At 51.7% G+C, this 17,575-nt stretch overlaps 1 protein-coding gene across 2 annotated transcripts in view; it reads right to left on the minus strand.

The window, feature by feature from the left end:
* The window catches only part of KLHDC10 (kelch domain containing 10), a 138,309-nt gene that overhangs the window by 63,297 nt on the left and 57,437 nt on the right, over nucleotides 1-17,575 (minus strand). Inside the window, exons 10-11 of one of the 2 annotated variants that reach the window (XM_059933396.1) lie at nucleotides 15,272-15,418; nucleotides 11,361-11,601 (exon numbers count right to left, since the gene is read on the minus strand). In XM_059933396.1, coding sequence (XP_059789379.1) covers nucleotides 15,317-15,418 — 102 coding nt within the window. In that variant the 3' untranslated portion in view covers nucleotides 11,361-11,601; nucleotides 15,272-15,316. Of the gene's footprint in view, nucleotides 1-11,360; nucleotides 11,602-15,271; nucleotides 15,419-17,575 lie in introns of those variants that run through there. The other variant, XR_009504988.1, reaches the window with a different exon arrangement.

Here is a 17,575-nt window from a genome sequence, read left to right on the forward strand (position 1 = left end):
CAATGCTGTATTCCTTTTACAGTTGAAAAGGTCCAGAAAGAAAAGTGATGCAAATAGGATTTTATAGGTTAAAGGATAGAAAGCTCTGCTGAGACGTAGAGAATGGACTTGAGGACACGGGGAGGGGGAAGGGTAAGCTGGGATGAAGTGAGAGAGTGGCGTGGACTTATATATAAATGTAAAATAGACAGCCAAATGTAAAATAGATAGCTAGTGGGAAGCAGCCACATAGCACAGGGAGATCAGCTCGGTGCTTTGTGACCACCTAGAGGGGTGGGATAGGGAGGGTAGGAGGGAGACACAAGAGGGAGGAGATATGGGGATATATGTATATGTATAGCTGATTTACTTTGTTATAAAGCAGAAACTAATACACCACTGTAGAGCAATTATACTCCAATAAAGATGTTAAAAACAAAAAACAAAAAACTCTGCTGAGCAAGAAGCTGAGGAGAGACTTCATGGGAGAGGTGGCAATCAAATTTCAGTAGGAGGAGGAAGCAGCAGGAATCAACATGAAGACAGAAGAGGAGGAGCTGTCTTCGGAAAACTGCAAAGAATCCAAACCAATATGTACTTAGAAGAGCATGGGAAGATGGGACCAGAAGGAAAGGTGGACCTTAGTTACTGGGCTAAGGATTGTAGACTTTATTTGTAGAGACTCTGAAGCTTTTTGAGCAGAGGAAGTCAAAGCAGTGCTTAAGGAAGATGACCGACCACAGTCCTGAAGACGGACAGAAGCTGGAGCAGCTGCAGGCACGGAGACCTGTGAGAAGGTTGCTGCAGTAATCCAGGGCCTGGACTCCAGAGGTGGCAGAAAAGACTGGAGAGCATTTGTAGAAGAAAAATGGTCATAACTTGGTAATTTGGTGCACACGACTCCAATGTTTCAGTCTAGGTCATTATGATATGAAGATAGTGGCACTAACAGAAATAGAGGAAGAGGAACTGGTTTGGAGCAGAAGAGAAATTTTAAACACGTTAGGTTTGAGCTGCTGTTGGGACAACCAGATGGAGATGACAACAGATAGTTGGAAATAAAAGTCTGAATCGTAAGAGATCCTCACTTTTGGCAAAACAATTTGACTGTATCCCTCTTCCCTGAATGTTCTTCCCCCAGCTATCTGTAACAGGTCCTTCCTGTCTTCACCAAGCTCTCTGCTCAAACATCACCTCCTCGGACCCTTTCATGCTACCCTTAAAATGGCACCCCTGTCACTCACCATCCCCCATACCCCACCTGCTCAGTTCTTCTTCATTGCCCATGCCTGAGATTTTACTTATTACCTGCTCCTCTCACCAGCATCCCCTTTAGAGATGGGATGCTAGCCTCATCTTCCTGTTTGAAGAACTAAACATTAAAGGGTACCTATGTGTCAATTCACTCTTAAATAAATCTCTACTGTGAAATGATAACAATAGCATATGTTTTTCTGACTCCATCAGATCCTAGTCTGAAGGTTTAAAACTCTTCTGCTATGTTATAGATCAAAAATACAACTCAGAAGAAAGGGCACACACCAATGGGGTGGTGGCAGACACTTCCAGGTACATCCCACTGGCCAGCAATTAATCACAAGGACACATCTAGCTGCAAAGGAACCTGGGAAAAGTTGTTTTCTGGGCCATGGCCAGCTAATAACCCTAGTACTACAGAAGAAGCAGACAATGGATATTAGGCAACAGCAGTAGTATTTCCCTGCAGGACATGTCTGAATCAATCCACAGAGCCCTGGATGTGCTTGACTCCAAGAGCAGTAACTGTGCACATAGGACTCCTAGTCCCCTTGAACAATTTAACTTTCGCCAAGTGCTTCCATAATTGGCTCACCTTCTCCCCCTTCCCCAGGCACTGAAAATGAGGAAATGTTCAACATTTCTGTATTCCAGATGCCAAAATTCTATAGAGCAAAACACTGCAGACATGTCCATGCTGCTTCTCCTTGACCAACATCCTAAGTACCTGTGGCCGGCACCAGCTTCACATCTGCAGGACCCAGTGCAAAATGAAGGTGTGGGGCCCTTGTGCAAAAATTATCAAGGCTTTTAAGGCAGCCACAGCAGAGCATTAAACCCAACACAGGGCCCTTCTAACCGTGGGGTTCTGTATGACTACCCAGCTCACAGGCCTGGGAAGCCCTTTCTGTATTTAGCCTTAAAAAAAAAAAAAAAAAGAAAGAAAGAAAGGAGCTGTTACATACCGTGAAACCCACAGGCAAGTAATGTTGGCTTTTCAGCCTGCTTCAGCTTCTAGGTGTGATCTTTTTTTTTCCTCGTCATGGCTCAGAAAACATAGAAGTGGTCTTGGGGATCAAACAGCTGGACTGTCTCATTTTACAGAAGACCTGGAAGCCCAGAGTGGGCCTGTGAGTGCCCACGGTCTGGCTTGGGGCTGGTACCAGAGCCCACTCTAGAAGTCTGGCCCCTACACTGTGCCCCCTGGGAGCCCTGGCTGCACTGCAGGAGGGGGTCATTTTCCCCATCAGACAGGCTCCGTGATGTCAGGTCACAGTCATCCTGGACAGTCTTGGGGCCTCCCATTGCTTACTCTGTCTAGACTCTTCTTTGGGCCTCTAGTCAAAGAAGAGACAAAACCAGAAGTCACCCTTTTCTTGGCTCCCTTTGGGGGAGGTGCCACTGGTCACGGAAAGGCTGAGTGGTGGCCTGAGAAGAAAGAGCTTGGCCACTGCGCTCTGATGCTCCCTCGTCCGATGCCTCCAGGCTACGGGTCTGTGCCCCTCTGTGTGCAGGTGGGCAGACAGGTTACAGGACGGCTGCTGGACACAGCCTGCCTGCCAGATGCCTGAGGCTCACCATGAGGGACACTTGCTGGAGTGAGGGATGGGCACACAGTCATCCTGGCGGAGGTTGGAGCAGGAGGCAGCAGGCCGGGGAGTGCGGTGTGGGGCTTGCACAGAGCAGGGGCAGCGGCAAGGACAGGTGAGTGCGTCACCGGGAGCAGGCAGGCGAGGTGTCAGATGGGCACGCTTTTCCCCAGGGGAGGGAAGGCTGTGCGAGACGCGAGGCAGAGGAGAAGGGAGTGATTAGCAAGCAAGGAGTGAGTCGCATCCAGTCCCCAGGGCAGCGCGCGAGCGCGGGCTGCAGGCTCTCCTGGGTGCAGACGTGGTGGCAGGTGGCACAGCCGTCACCAGGAAAGGTGCCAGGCTTCCTGCGGGGGCCTCAGGAGGTGGGGTCGGGAGCCTGGGGTCTGATGGCCGCCTGCTCCCGGCTGGAATCCAGAGTTTGCGGGCATCTCTGCCTCTGGGCCTCGCTGGCCTCAGATACCTTCCCGGCGAGCAGGCCTGACGTCCCCACCGCCCCGTGCCCTCCAGCCCTCCCCCCGTCCCCTCCCCCTCTCCCACCACACACGGAGGACTTGGGGTTTCTGAAGCGCCGGAGGGAAGCAGAAGGCCCCCCAGTCTCCCTCCCAGCACCGCTCTCGCCCGGAGGACAGAACCGGGGCCCCGCAGGGAAGGAAAGGGCCCTGAGGCGCGGGCGGTCACGGCCACACCGCCGCGGGCTGTCCCTTCCTCTCCAGGACTCCTAGGCTGCTGCCCACTAGTTTTCTGGCGCCCTGGGGAGTTATGGGCAAAAGAAACCCGACTGTTTCTCCTCCCCCGCCGTAGGCTGGAGAGCTGTGCGCAGCTCCCCGCGCCGCCGGGCCCTCGTGCCTCAGGCTCCTGGGTCCCCGCATCCCCGGAAGATGCACACCCTGCGGCCGTTTCTAGAAGACCCTTCTCAGAGCCGACGGCCCCGCGCTGTCCCTCCCCCTCGTGGCACCTCGTTGGCACCTCTTCCCTGAGCTCTGCTTCTCGGTGGCTCGTCAGCGCTGTGGCGGTGGGAGGCGGGACGGAGGGCCGAGGCCGGGGATGACCGCGAGCCCGCGGGAGGGACTGTTCAGAAAAGCAGGCCGGCGCCGCCCTTCTGCGGCTGCGGGAGGCCCAGCTCGAGCTGGGGCCCGGGGAACTTCTGTCCCTGCATTCTGCCCTCCACTCGGGCCGTCACTGCCGCCCGGCCCGGGCAGGGGGAGGGGGAAGGTCGGCAGCGGCCTCTCCCCCTCTCGGGCCCTGGAGTTATTCAAGCACCAGCTCCTCCCTGGATCCAGGAGGTCACCCGGCGGCCACGCGCCAGATGTTAGCCTTCCCACAGCTGTGCCAATGGCTCCCGAGGACGAGGGAGTTTTTCACACCCTGTGCTGGTCACTGATGCTTGCCCCTCTCCTGCCAGAAGCTTCTCTGCCCTAGCTGGGGGGTGGCGCGGACAGGCGTCCAGGAGGGGGAGGCCGCTCGGCTCCGGCCCTGGGCCGGGCGAGGCCCAGGCTTGCCGGCCTCTGTCCCCTGCCCGACCCCCGCACAAGGCCGTCAATGTCCTCTCCCTCCTCCCGTACCTCCGCGGAGGTATGGACGCTTCAGAGGCTCAGGGCCTCGCTGCTTTCGCCTTCCGATCACTTTCCTTCCCGGCCTCCATCTTCTCCGTCTGCAAAATGAGACCAATACGTCTCGGCGCTGAGGTAAGAGGCTCTCTCACGGCAGAGCTGGGGAGGGAACAATAGCCGGGACCTTCGCCCCACCTCGAAGCCCGGTGAGGCGGTGACGCATTTTCTCTCGTCCTGCCGCCTCCCTGCGTCACCGCGTGGGCGGCCAACTCACCGTACCTCGCGTCACAGGTTAGAGGCGCGTCACAGATTAGAGGCGCGGGACAGGGGTGAATGGCCCCTGGTATATCTTCCGGTGTGCGTGCGTGTGTGTGGTATTTTGTGTGGTGTATGTGGGTGTGTGTGGTGTCTGTGGGTGTGTGAGGTGTGTATTTTGTGTGGTGTATGTGGGTGTGGTGTATGTGTGTGTGCTGTGTATTTTGTGTGGTGTATGTTGGTGTGTGTGGTGTGTATTTTGTGTGATGTGTGTGGGTGTGTGTGGTGTATTTTGTGTGGTGTGTGTGTGGTGTATGTGGGTGTGTGGTGTGTATTTTGTGTGGTGTGGGTGTGTGTGTGTGGTGTATGTGGGTGTGTGAGGTGTGTATTTTGTGTGGTGTATGTGGGTGTGTGTGGTGTGTATTTTGTGTGGTGTGTGTGGGTGTGTGTGTGGTGTATGTGGGTGTGTGTGGTGTGTGTGGGTGTGTGTGGTGTATGTGGGTGTGTGTGGTGTGTGTGGTGCGTGTGGGTGTGTGTGGTGTATGTGGGTGTGTGTGGTGTGGTGTGTGACTTGTCTGTGATGTGGTGTGTGTGGCTTGTGTGCAGGGGGGGCACAGCACTGGGGGTGAAGGCGCTGCGTGCAGAGGAGGCTTGAACAGAGGACAGGCCTTTAATGTTTCCTTCCAGAGGCTGTTACAGGGAAGGGCCTCGGTCTGAGCTCCTAAAAGAGTGATTCTCAAAGTGTGGTTCACAGTGGATCCTACAGCGGACCCCCAATTTACTGAAGCAGAACCTCTAGGGTTGAGGCCTCATAATCTGCACTTTTTCACCAATCCTCAAATAATCCTTCAGGCCCCTCAAGCCTAAAAGCCGCTGATCCGGCCAGGAGGGGGCGCAGAACCCCAGCCTGCAGGCGGCGCTGGTGCGCAGGTTTCGTCCACGCCTGCGGGGCGCTGGCAGGTGTGGCCCATCCTTAGCATGGTAGCAAACATCTCCCTGGGTCGCAGTCATTCCCTGCGCACAAGCGTTCTTCAACTTTTTAAAAAGTCCTTCCGACTTGCCCTCTCGCCCCATCTTTTGAAACCTCCTGGTTTCGTAAGTATGCACTGCCCGTGGTTTGGTTTTGTTCTCAGGCCCTTTGGTGGGTAGATTTGTGTTTCTTGACCTAAATTAAAATATCCTTGAAAGCAGAGGCGTTTCTGTTTCTTTTGTTTCCTTTTTGCTCCCTGGGGTCTAATGTGGGGTTCTGTACACAGCTGGTGCTAAAAACCGTTTGTAAAATAAAATGGTGACAATGTAGAGAGGGTAGGAGAGACTCTAAGAGGCCGGTGGGAGTTACTGGGGTTTGGCAGGCACCTCGCTGCAAAGCCCTCTTCCCTGCAGCTGCCTCCTCAGCACCCTGGCCTGGCCGGCCCTCCCCCACCCGCTTCATTAGATGAACGTGGGGATGAGGCAACTCTTGGCAGACATAGAGCAGATATGGGTGCAGCTGGGACAGCGCAGCAGGTGGCTGTCCTTAACCAGCATCCTCTCGATTGAGAGCTGGGTTGGGTGGGCTCGGGCCCTTCCAGCCCAGCAGGACTGGGAGTGCCCCGCTGCTGGTGGGCTGCTTCAAGCTCTTCTGCGGGGAGCAGGACCTGAAGCTGCACCCCACCATTAGTCCCCAGGCAGCAGGATCTGGGGGAGGGCGCAGCACATCCTCAATGCCCCCCTCCACGATTATATGCCAAGCAGCCCGGGGGTGGAGCAGGAGGAATTCCGGGCTTTCAGGGTCAAGTGTCTTGACAGGCCTCTTAGCCTCCCACTCCCCAGGCTGAGTCAAATTTTAATTGAAGCCTGTGAAGCGCAAAGTCCTACAGAAACTATTATGAGAGTTTTCTGGAAAATAGAGACTGACAACACTCCCTATAGGGAAGAAGATGAAAGTAATTCACGGCTCACCAAGCCCTCTGGGCAACGAGCCCCAGGGCACCCAGCAGACGGCTTCTCCATTTCTGTCCTATCCCAGTCCTCTCCCAGTCCTGATCTCATTAAAAGGAAACCAAAAGGGCAATATTACTTGGCTTCCATCTGGCCTCTTGAGATTTAAGGACTTTAATCAGTAGAACGTTAAAGGATAAAATAACTCTACAATAACAAGAAAGCTGCCAGCTGGCCCTTCCAGTGACCTTGCCAGAGTGCATGGGAAATGGATCGCACCATCTGGGCTTGACTTCCCTCCGGGGGAAGAGTGAGTGATTACAACACTTTAGGATCCAAGTTTACCCAAATTAAGAAAAGCTGTGCCCGGAAACAGCTTACATCTAAAGTATCATCTGCTTCTTGCATCCCACTGCTTTCACCCCAACCCAGCCCTCCTCTGTGCCCTATTCCAGGTCCACAGTTCCAACACGGGATCTTCGGGAAGGGTTAACAGCACCACAGAAAGCTCCCAGGGAAGAAATGTGGAAAAGACTTAAAAAGCAGGAAATAAATGACACTGGTTGAAGAGACAAGAAAAGGTGTGGAATTCTTCCCTCAAGTCCAAGTCTAGGATTTCCCAGTCCTCTTCCCAAGGCCATCCTGCTCTCACCGGGGGAACTTACACCTCAATCTGGGAAGGAAAGCCAGAGCAAGCAAACTGCCCAGTGGTGACCGTCGAGGGGGGAGGAGGGAGGAGTATTGGCGGTTCATGCTGACCTTCCCTTTTTCGAGGAGACAATGAGAGGAAGCCTGAGTTTCTAGACTGGGAGGCAGCCCCTAAATTCCCACACACACCCCTCTGGCAATGGCTGACTAGCCCCACCTGATGTGTCCCTGGGAAAAAGAGGCTAAGAGAGCAGGAAGACTCCTCAGGAGGCAGGATTGAAAACTGGGGCTGAGGCTCGGGCTCTGCTCTCTGAAGTGCCACCGTGAGGAAGGGGCTGGGCTCTTCTTCCCCAAAAGGGCTGTAGCAGATGAGGCCGTTCGGGGTAAATCGCCCCACTGAAGGACACACTGCAGCCCTGAGCCACTTGGCCAGCTCCCCCTCTCACCTCGCTGCCCCTCAGACTCCTTTCCACAACCTGTGGAAGCTTTGCCCCCCTGTAGTATATCCAGACCATGTATTACTCATTTGGCAGGTAGGACACCACAGGCAGGCCCCAGAGGTCATCGGCGTCTTGGCCACGGGTGCCCTTTCTGGAGGAATTGGCCGTCCGTCATCCTCCCAGGGAGCACCCTGGGCTACAAAGGTTAGGGTGGCCAGACCATGGTGGGAAGAAGTGGTGGTGAAGAAGAGCTCACTTCCTGAAGCATGAGAAGCAAACCCTGGAGAGAGATCCTCGTGAGGTCAGCAAGGGCTTGAGGTGGGAATAGGGGCTGGTGGGTGGCACCTGGGTGGCTGGTGTGGATCCCAAGGCTGGGACCAGAGCTTCTCCCAGGCTGTAAAGTGTGACATCAATCACCCAGTAAGTATCGAATCAGACACCTACTGACATTCTGGCACTTTACAGGTCACTCTGTTTTTCTTCTCGTGCTTGATCCTCACAACCTTCTGAGGGCAGTTTTTCTCATTTTAGAGAGGAGGAAAGCAAGGTCCAGAAGATCACATTCTAAATAGAATCACTGAGACTCAAAGCTATGTATTGTTTAAAGCTCATGTTAACTAAACCTCCCGGCCTGGCCAGCTGAGTGCAGGTGCTCACAGGGCATCAGAGCCCACCCGCTCGCTGCCTTGTCCTGGGGCAGGGTCTCCCCAGACAGAAGTCACACGGCCCCAGGCTCAGAGCCACCAACCTCAGTAAAGAGAAGCTGAGTCTTTTTTTTTAATCCTTTAAGCAAAAGTATAGAGAATATTCATACCTACTACTCAGATTTGTCTTATATCTACTACTCAGCCCTGAGCTGGTGTTAAAAAAAGGGTTTTTTTTTAAGAAAAAAATTAGAAATAGATAAACTGTAGTATATCCAGACAGTGGAATATTATTCAGCACTTAAAAGAAATGAACTGTCAAACCATGAAAAGACGTGGAGGAAACTAAGTGAAAGAAGCCAATCCGAAAAGGCCACATACTGCATGATCCCAACTATGACATTCTGGAAAAGGCAAAACCAGGTAGACAGTAAAAAGATGAGTGGTTGCCAGGAGTCGAGGGGAGGAGAGATGAAAAGGCAAAGCACAGAGGATTTTTAGGACAGTGAAATTCTTCTGTATGATACCATAATGGTAGATACAGGTCATTAAACATTTGTCCAAAGTGTGAACCCTAAGGAAGAGTAGACTCTGCCTGCTTATGATGTGTCATCCATTGCAACAGATGTACCCCTCTGGTGGGGGACGCTGACAGTGGGAAGCTGTGCCTGTGTGGGAGCCGGGGGTACATGGAAACGCTGTCTGCCTGCCTCTCAATTTTGCTATGAACCTTAAACTGCTCTAAAAAAGACTATCTTGTAAAAAACAAAAAGTACAGGATCATTAAGAACAGTAACACCCAAGTCTCCATGATGCCCCACAGAAATAGTTTCATAGGTCAGTCATAACAATGTACCTCAAACCACGTGGCTTAAACAACAGAAATATATTGTCACACAGCTCTGGAGGCTAAACATTCGAGATCAGGGTGTTGACTGGGTTCCATGCCTCTCTCCTAGCTCTGGTGGTTGGCTGGCAATCTTTGGTGTTCCTTAGCTTGCAGATGTATCGCCCTGATTTCTGCGTTCAGGTTCACACGCTGTTCTCTGTGTGTCCGTGTGTGTGTTCGAATTTCCCCTTTTTATAAGCACACCAGTCATATTGGGTTAGGTAGGACCCATCCTAATGACCTCATTTTAATTTACCTCTGTAAAGGCCCTATCTCTGAATAAGGTCACCTTCTGAGGTACTAGAGGTTAGGACTGCAACATATCTTTTTTTCAGGAACACAGTGCAACCCGTAATGCCTGCTGGGGACATAGCCTTGCCCCAGCATGTGGCAGCTGATTGAGTGCTACGTTGCTACGGAACCATTCAGATTGTTTATAACCAGCCACGGCCGAGTTGATCTTATTCCATTTCGGAGTCTCACAGGTAATTTCACAAACGGACTACAACTCACCCCTGGCTCTCCCATCAGAGCAGCCTGTCAACCCGCAGCGTGGCTAGACACATTTTCCAGGTGTCACAGGACAGTTCAACGCGTGGCAGGTCAGCAGGCACTCAGCAGGTGCAGACAAGTCTCCACCAGTCACATCCAAAGGGTCTCAGGGAGACCTGGGCACTCCCAGAGCTTTTCTTATTTGTCTCTGTGCCACAGAACTCATGCCAGACATTCCACCAGCGAGAATTTTCTCAAGATCTGGTGCCCAAAACATACTTACTGTCTGACACAAGTCATTTTTGTACCTTTTAGGGTCCCTTTTCGCACTGCTGACTCCAAGAAAGCTAATTAATTATTTTAGACACCATTATTAAATTGACAGTGATTAATCTGATCATCCTTTTTATGAAATTACCTCTGAAATGCTAACTTCTCATCTTCTGAAACTCACTGTGCAAAGTACTCTGAAGATTACATTGTACCAGATTTTGGCTCTGTAAATCTTAATGGCAGGGGTTTTTTTTTTTGCCAAAAGCAATAAGAGCTGTCCTGAATTTATCAGGTCAATCAGGAAAGAGGCAGGCAGCAGGAAATTGAAGGTGACTCACACTGCAAGTGGGGTTTGACTGACATTGTTAGAACCTGCTGTTGCCAGTTAGCTACAGGGGACTTTGCGTCAGTGAGCGGTACAGTGGTAGCCTTATGAAGCAGAGAGGCATGCGGAGCCTGCAGTTGCAGGTGTCAGGGCTCCCTGCCTGAGAGAAGAACTAGTGTGGTCCTGAGTGGTCCCTCCCCCCACCCCTTCCACCGCCTTTCCTGCATCTTCTCTCAGTGCACCCACTGAGTCTCTTGGTGGTAGAGACCTCCCAGCGTGTCCCATTAGGGCTCAAAGCCCACAGAGAGCTGCTTCATGGCTCCCCACCCTGAGCAATCCCCAAAAGTCCTTGGCATGGGGTAGGGGCAGGGAGCACACCTTGGCTATTGCCCTCCACTACACTTTACTCCACCCAGTGGGCAGGCTCCTGGACTCCAGTCTCAGGCTCTACCCATGCTATCATCACTGTCCTACAGAACGAATCTTAAAGCCTGCAGAGGCTACCAGGTCTGGTAGAAATAGCAGAGTCCATCTTCATTCTTTTTTTTTTTCATTCTTTTTTTTAAAAGCTAGTTTTCTTTCTTTTTCTCTTTAATAGTAAGTCCTGTGCATCCCACGTGTGCCTTACCAAGAGAGTGTTAGGTCACTTTGCCAGCATCTTCTTAGGCTGCATGCAGAACACCTTTTACTTGTTTTGAGAACAGGTGAAAGACAAAACCTATTGAACCCGTGGCCTCATTTATCCATCCACCAGCCCATCCATCCATCTATCCCTCCACGCCTCCACCCATCCATCCATCCATCCGTTCAGCAGTGTATATTGAGCAACCTACTGTGTGTCAGGCTCTGTTCTAGGATCTGGGGGAAAACAGAACAAGAACATGGCAGAGATGATTCCTGCCCTCATGATACTTCCATTCTAATAGAGAAGTTGGACAATAAATAGGATAAATACTAAATGAGATGGTGTTCCATGCTTTGGGAAGAGGATAGGGACTCCTAGTGGGGGTGGCAGTCTGCAATTGTAAATAGAGGGGTCAGGGAAGGCTGAGTTGCCTCACTCACCTCACTCTATCCGTGGCTCTGCCTCATGGAGAAGATGACATTTGAATAAAGAACAGAAGGAGGTGAGAGATTGAGCCCTGTGGATGCTGGAGGAAGAGCCTTCCAGGCAGAGGGAACAGCCAGTGCCAAGGCCCTGACACAGGCGCATGACTGACTGGTCAAGGAACAGCGAGGAGGTGCTGTGGCTGGAAGAGGGTGGCGGGAGTTGAGGTCAAAGAAGTTTGGAATCCACGGGCCATGGAAAGAGCTGAGTAAACTTGACACTTCTGGGTGCTCTGCAAGGGAAGAGAACATCTCTGTGCCTTGTTTCTGTGCTCCCCTGGCGTTCCCTTGTACCCCAGTTCTGTCCTGAAGGTGTCTATCCCCCAGGCAGACCACAGCCTGAGGGCCCAGGCTAAGAGAAGGGTGTGGGCTGGAGAACATGTGGGTGAGCATTTCCTGGGCTCTGAAGCCCCACTGCCAGGATTCTCTACATGGCCTGGGGAAACTAAGGTTAGAGGGCACCTCCCTCCAGCTTCCCCTGTAGTGTCACTGCAGCTGCTTCTCCTCTGAGCAGGTTCCTTCTGCTTCGCTGGGACAGGAAGCTTACCGCCTACAAGCTCCCTCTGTTCCAGATTTTCTCCCGTCCCTGCGCACACAGGTGAGATAAATGAGAGAAAGGCCCTTCCCAGGAGCTGCTGGGCCGATTCCTCTGGTGGAACAAGTTTCTGATCAATCTAACGTGAAGCCTTGAAACCAGAAGCGGTCAATGATGCCCTCATGTTGCTCCTGAGGGAAGACCGCAGTGCGAAAGAGGGCTCCAGTCAGCAGCTGGAGAGTGGCACGGTGAAAAAGAGACAGTCCTTGTCCTCTGGAGGACTGAGGGGGACACTCCTCTGTGACCCTACACCCAAAATCCTGTGTGGAAGTTAGTCTATTTCATCACACTCCCCACTTCAGCAAAAGGATGACTTTTCCATAGTCATCATGCCACATTGAGGTGTCAGCCTTCCAGGGGTCTAAAGGAGGTACAGGAAGAGCCCAGAAGGCCCCTGAGGGGAGCACAGAAGGGACAGGGGTGTCCCCTAGCTCACCCGCAGTTGTTTGTTTCAGACAAACCCTGTCTTTGGGCCTGGGGCTCTGGATCTAATCTGTAACTGCCCCTCCGCTGAGCTGCTCCACGAAAAAATTTTCTGGAAAGGGACAGCCAGGTGTGAGTCTGGGGAGGCTCTGAGAGCTCTGGCATCTCTGTTTTTTGCTTCCTGGGTGTGAGGATGAGTGACAGGTCGATAGATGTCACAATAGCACTTTGGTGTGTCCCCAGCCCTCTGGCTCATCTGCCACTCCACCGCGAGTGCCTGACTCCTGTCTCCTCCCCTCCCCTCCTCTAGGCCCACATCATGTTCCAGAACAACCCCACACCGTGTGCGTGGGGAGCGGCCTTACTCCCTGTTGCTTTTCTAATGAGCCTTTTCTTCCTCCTGAAACCACACTCACACACCGCCATATCGACTGCCCTCTGGGTTGCCATGGAAACAGAGCATTCTTCCCTCCTCCCTCCTCTCTGTTTACCTTGGTCAGGGACTGCGGCAAAACCCAGCCTGTCGCGGAAAGAGAGGGAGGACGAAAAGCCAGCCGCTCTAAACCAGATCATTCCGGTTCAGAGTGGTGCCCCCGCCCCTTTCCAATCCTGAGAGCCGCTCCGCTAGGCGTGGTGGGCTGCACTGGGAAGCTCTGGGCCCTGGGGCGGACAGGGTCCGGGGCTTCTCTCTCCGGCCTACCCCTCCTCTTCCCTGCGGGGCTGGGTGTTAGCAAAGTCTTTGCGGTGCTGGCCCAGGTTGCTGGGCCTCTGCCCAGAGCTGGGCAGTTGTTCACTGCACAAGGGCACCCTGCTGGGGGTGAGGAGGAATGAGACCTGAAATCCAGCCCTGCCCGCTGCCCCGGCCCAAAGCATCCTCACCCTGCCTGGACCACTGCCATATCCTCCTAACAGAGTCCTGCTTCCTCTTGCACCCTCCCTGCGGCAGCCAGAAGCATCCTTTTGTGTTCTCCTTGCCTTAAAGCGTCCCACTGCTCTTAAAATAAAAGACGAACTATCTGCCCAGCTCGTCATGAGCTGCCTGGCCTGCCTCTCCTTTCTCGCCTCCAGCACCTCTTCTTCCGGGTTCCCCTTTCTCCTTCCTTCTAGAAGACTCCAGGAGGTGGGTTTGGTCCGTTACAATAACATTCTTCCTCATGGCGCTTTCTAGCTCTTCCTGCACATTCACTGGGTTCTTAAAAAGGCTTTATCTAACTTTTCTGTGTAAAACGTAAAATAGTTCGTATTCACATTAGCCCCCCACCCCGACCCCCAGATGGAAGCTCCCTGAAGGCAGGGCCATATTCTCTGCCGCATCCCCAGCACCCGGCACTGCGCTCGGCACGTAGTAGGTAGGTGCTCAGTTAGGAGCCGACCCAGAGGTAGTGAGCGCCGGACCCCCGCCACCACCACAACTTCTTTCCGGGTCCGGCTGGGTGGCGGTTGCCCGCTCCGGGCGGAGCTCCGCCGGCTCCATCCCCGCTAGGGGGAGGCAGGGGAGCCACCGGGACGGCTCTTCGCGACGCTTGCCTGCAGCACCAGGCAATCTTGCAAGAAACTCGACTCTTGACCGCCCCGCCGTGTGTCCACGGCCCAACCGGGAAAAAGCCGGGGCGGCAGGGCGGCGGGGGTCTCACTGCAGGAGTGGAGGTGGCGCGTCGGGGATCCGGCGTCCCTGAAGCTGTAACCCCAGCGTACCCCTAAGTCCTGACAGCACGGCCCTCCCTGCCCCAGCCCAGGGCTTCATAGCCCGGAACAGCCCACCCCCGGGAGGCTGGGATGGGTGGATGTGGTTCTCCAGACGCCCTTCGATAAGGGTTTTTTCGGTAACGACTTGCTGCCTGCAGCCAGGCGCCCCCCGGCGGGTGACAGTTATTACAGAAAACCTCTCGGAATTGCAGGCAGGGCGCAGGGCGCCCCTTTTCTGGGCTTTGCGGGTCAGGCTAGCTCTCGTGGCAAATCACCCGACTTGGCTTGTCTTGGCTTCGCAATCTGTGAAATGGGGTAAGACCTCCCCATCCTTTGAATCACCCAATCATTTACAGCCAGACTTGGTCAGAAGGGACCCAGATTTACGGTATCCTGAAGAAGAACTAAATTGAAAGAGCTGTGAAATTCTGCTTTATAAAGGGGGAAAAAAGGAAAAAAACAAAAACCAAGAACACACTTGAAAAACCAGCAGCCCCTGCTGCAGCTCTTCTTACCTCCCAACCTTACAACTGTTAGCTCTTTTGTCTTTCTTTGGATACCTTTACATCTCTAATTAATGTGCTTTCCTGGTTATTTGAGACATTCTGTATTTTTCCTTCCTGGTATGGAAGATGAGGATTTATCTCACTTCCATCACTCCATCTCTCCTGCCTCATCCTCTTATATTGAGTTTCTTTATTGGTTATTTTTATAATTTTAGTAAGTAAAAGTACTTCACCTTTATTTCTTGTTCCATCAACTCCAGAGAGCAACCTAATAATGCTTACTATGTGCCAAACATCGTTCTGAGCACTTTACATGTATCTACTCATTTAAGGCACACAATAATGTCAAGAGACAGGTTATAGTTATTAGCCCCATTTTAGGGAAAAGAAAACTAAGGCCATTTTACTATTATTACTAGTGGTTTTCCAAGGGGGAGAGGAGGGGAACGTGGGTGGCCAGTCTGCCATCTTCACACTGAGTTCTAACAGAGCAAGTTTTGGGAAGCACTTATTCTAGCCTTTGCTCTAGTTCCCTGTTGGGCAATGAAGTGTGACAGTGACAAGTAAGGTAGGGAGGTCTCCTGGTCATCTCAGCCAGTACCAGACAGTTAGCTCAGCTGTAGGACAAGGATTCCCAGATGTTGCAAACCAGCTAAATTATAATCAACTGAAGAGTATGTTAAAATAACTCACCTACAAGAACAGAATCTTTGGGATTTGGGCCCGGGAATCTGTTTTTCACAAGCATGCCTCGTGCTTGGAAACCAGTGGGTCATAGGTGAGTCTGGCAGCTGGCCTTGTTCTATTCCATACTCCATTTTCAGCACTCTTCCTCGGAGCCTGCAATGAGCAAGTGGGTACCCTTTACTGTGGCACTCACTAACGAACTACCTGGCTTTTGCAGTAGACCTCCTATCAAAGTAGGATCAACAATTTTAATATGAAGATCAAGGTGAAGAGCTAATGCAAGTCCAGTCCTAGTGCTGATGCTCACGTATGATGTTCACCATTATGCTCCAGGCCTTTGGTCATAATCACAGAATGTTAGATCTGAAAGGGACCTTGGAAATTATCTAGCCAAACTCCTCATTTGACAGATGAGCAAACCAAGGCCCAAAGGAAAGCAAATTGCATACAGAACCATTATGGACTGAGCCAAGAGCCAAGCCCTGGTCTCCCAACTCTCCAGGTTGTCTCTTTCTAGAACTGTACTGTCTAGGTAGCCACTAGCCACGTGTTAACTATTTACATTTAAATAAATTTAAATCAAAAATTTAAAAAAAAATGTTTTTTTAAAAATTTGTTTTTATTTTATTTTTGGCTGCATTGGGTCTTTGTTGCTGCGCGCGGGCTTTCTCTAGCTGTGACGAGCAGGGGCTACTCTTTGTTGCGGTGCGTGGGCTTCTCACTGCAGTGGTTTCTCTTGTTGCAGAGCACGGGCTCTAGGTGCGTGGGCTTCAGTAGTTGCAGCATGTGGGCTCAGTAGTTGTGGCTCGTGGGCTCTAGAGTGCAGGCTCAGTAGTTGTGGTGCACGGGCTTAGTTGCTCTGCAGCATGTGGGATCTTCCCGAACTAGGGCTCGAACCCGTGTCCCCTGCATTGGCAGGCGGATTCTTAACCACTGCGCCACCAGGGATGCCCTGAATCAAATTTAAAATTCAGTTTCTCAGTCACAAGAACCACATTTGCAGTGCTCAAGAGCCAGCAGCTAGTGGCTACTACATATTGGACAGTGCAAACACAGAACATTTCCATCCTCATGGAAAATTCTATAGTCTAGGGCTGGTCTGGAACCTGGGCCTTTCATCTGAAGGTAATATGGGAACTGGATAGTTTTATCAATGTCTTCTCCCCTCAAACAATTACTGCAGAAGAGTAACTCAAGAGAATGTGGTTGTACTATTCAGTTAACAGTAGTTTAGAGATAGCATTTTGACAAACTAGAATTTTATGCATGAAACTGGCAGAACAAACCCACCCAAACCAACTAAGCCACTGAAAACTCTCCTCCTAAGCTAAGATGGGTCTCATCTAAGAACCAAATCAGATACTAACATGAGTTCATTTCGAAGCTCTGGCTGGTTTAAAAGGTGTAAGGTCCATTTCTTATTCCTGGTAGGTCTGAGGGGAGTATACTTTAGAAGAGACAGGAAAAATAAACCAAAGGAAATAAAATTGCTCTGCATTAATAACTGTAAAATGTTAACTGTAAGGTGGGCTGGGAAGGCTTATGAATTAATTAAGGGGTAGAAATTGTATCTTTTCCTCCTTGTGGATTTATAATATCTAAGATTATTCATCCCGGGAAGGTGTATTTGATCCAAAAGTTTGTCAATGGAAACACTGGAAAACAAAAGGTGCACGTGCAATTCTGGATGGGAGACCTTAAAAGTGACCAGACTTGGGAGTGCCCACACCTACTTCGCACTTAAGAGACATGAAGAAAAGTACTACTGGGAGAGGGGATCTCATTAGAAGTGAAGCTACACAAAGCAGAGGTCTTGGAGAAGGAAGCATCTGGAAAACCAGTTCCAGAACTAGGAACTGTGGTTTCATTCCCAAAGGACCCTGGCGAAGGGCTCAGATCCTCCTGGGGCTTTTCCCTTGAATCATACAGATAGTCGTGACTCTGCATGTAAAGGTTCACATTCTTCCTCTGAATTCCCTGTAGCTCCTCCAACCCTTCAGAAGTCTTGATACATCCATATAAACTTGTGTGGAGGTGGTTTGCGGAATATATGGGAGGGGGCAGTAAAAGGGAGTATGCCTTGCCCCACAGTTACTCCCTTGCTGATGTCCTGGAGGGAGCCGCGTTGCATTGAGTGGACTACGTGTGTCCAGGAGTTCCAGAGGGGGAGCAGAGAGAAGGCGCCCACAGTGGGTGGCTGTGAAAGTTAGACGACACAGAGAGAAAACTGGACCCTGTGGGGTGGTAAAGGGAGTGGTGGAGGTAGGCTGGACTGATGCTTGGGTCATATAGGTGAGCTCACATACACAA

Source organism: Balaenoptera ricei, chromosome 9 (assembly GCF_028023285.1).
Source record: "Balaenoptera ricei isolate mBalRic1 chromosome 9, mBalRic1.hap2, whole genome shotgun sequence".
Lineage (NCBI taxonomy): Eukaryota > Metazoa > Chordata > Mammalia > Artiodactyla > Balaenopteridae > Balaenoptera > Balaenoptera ricei.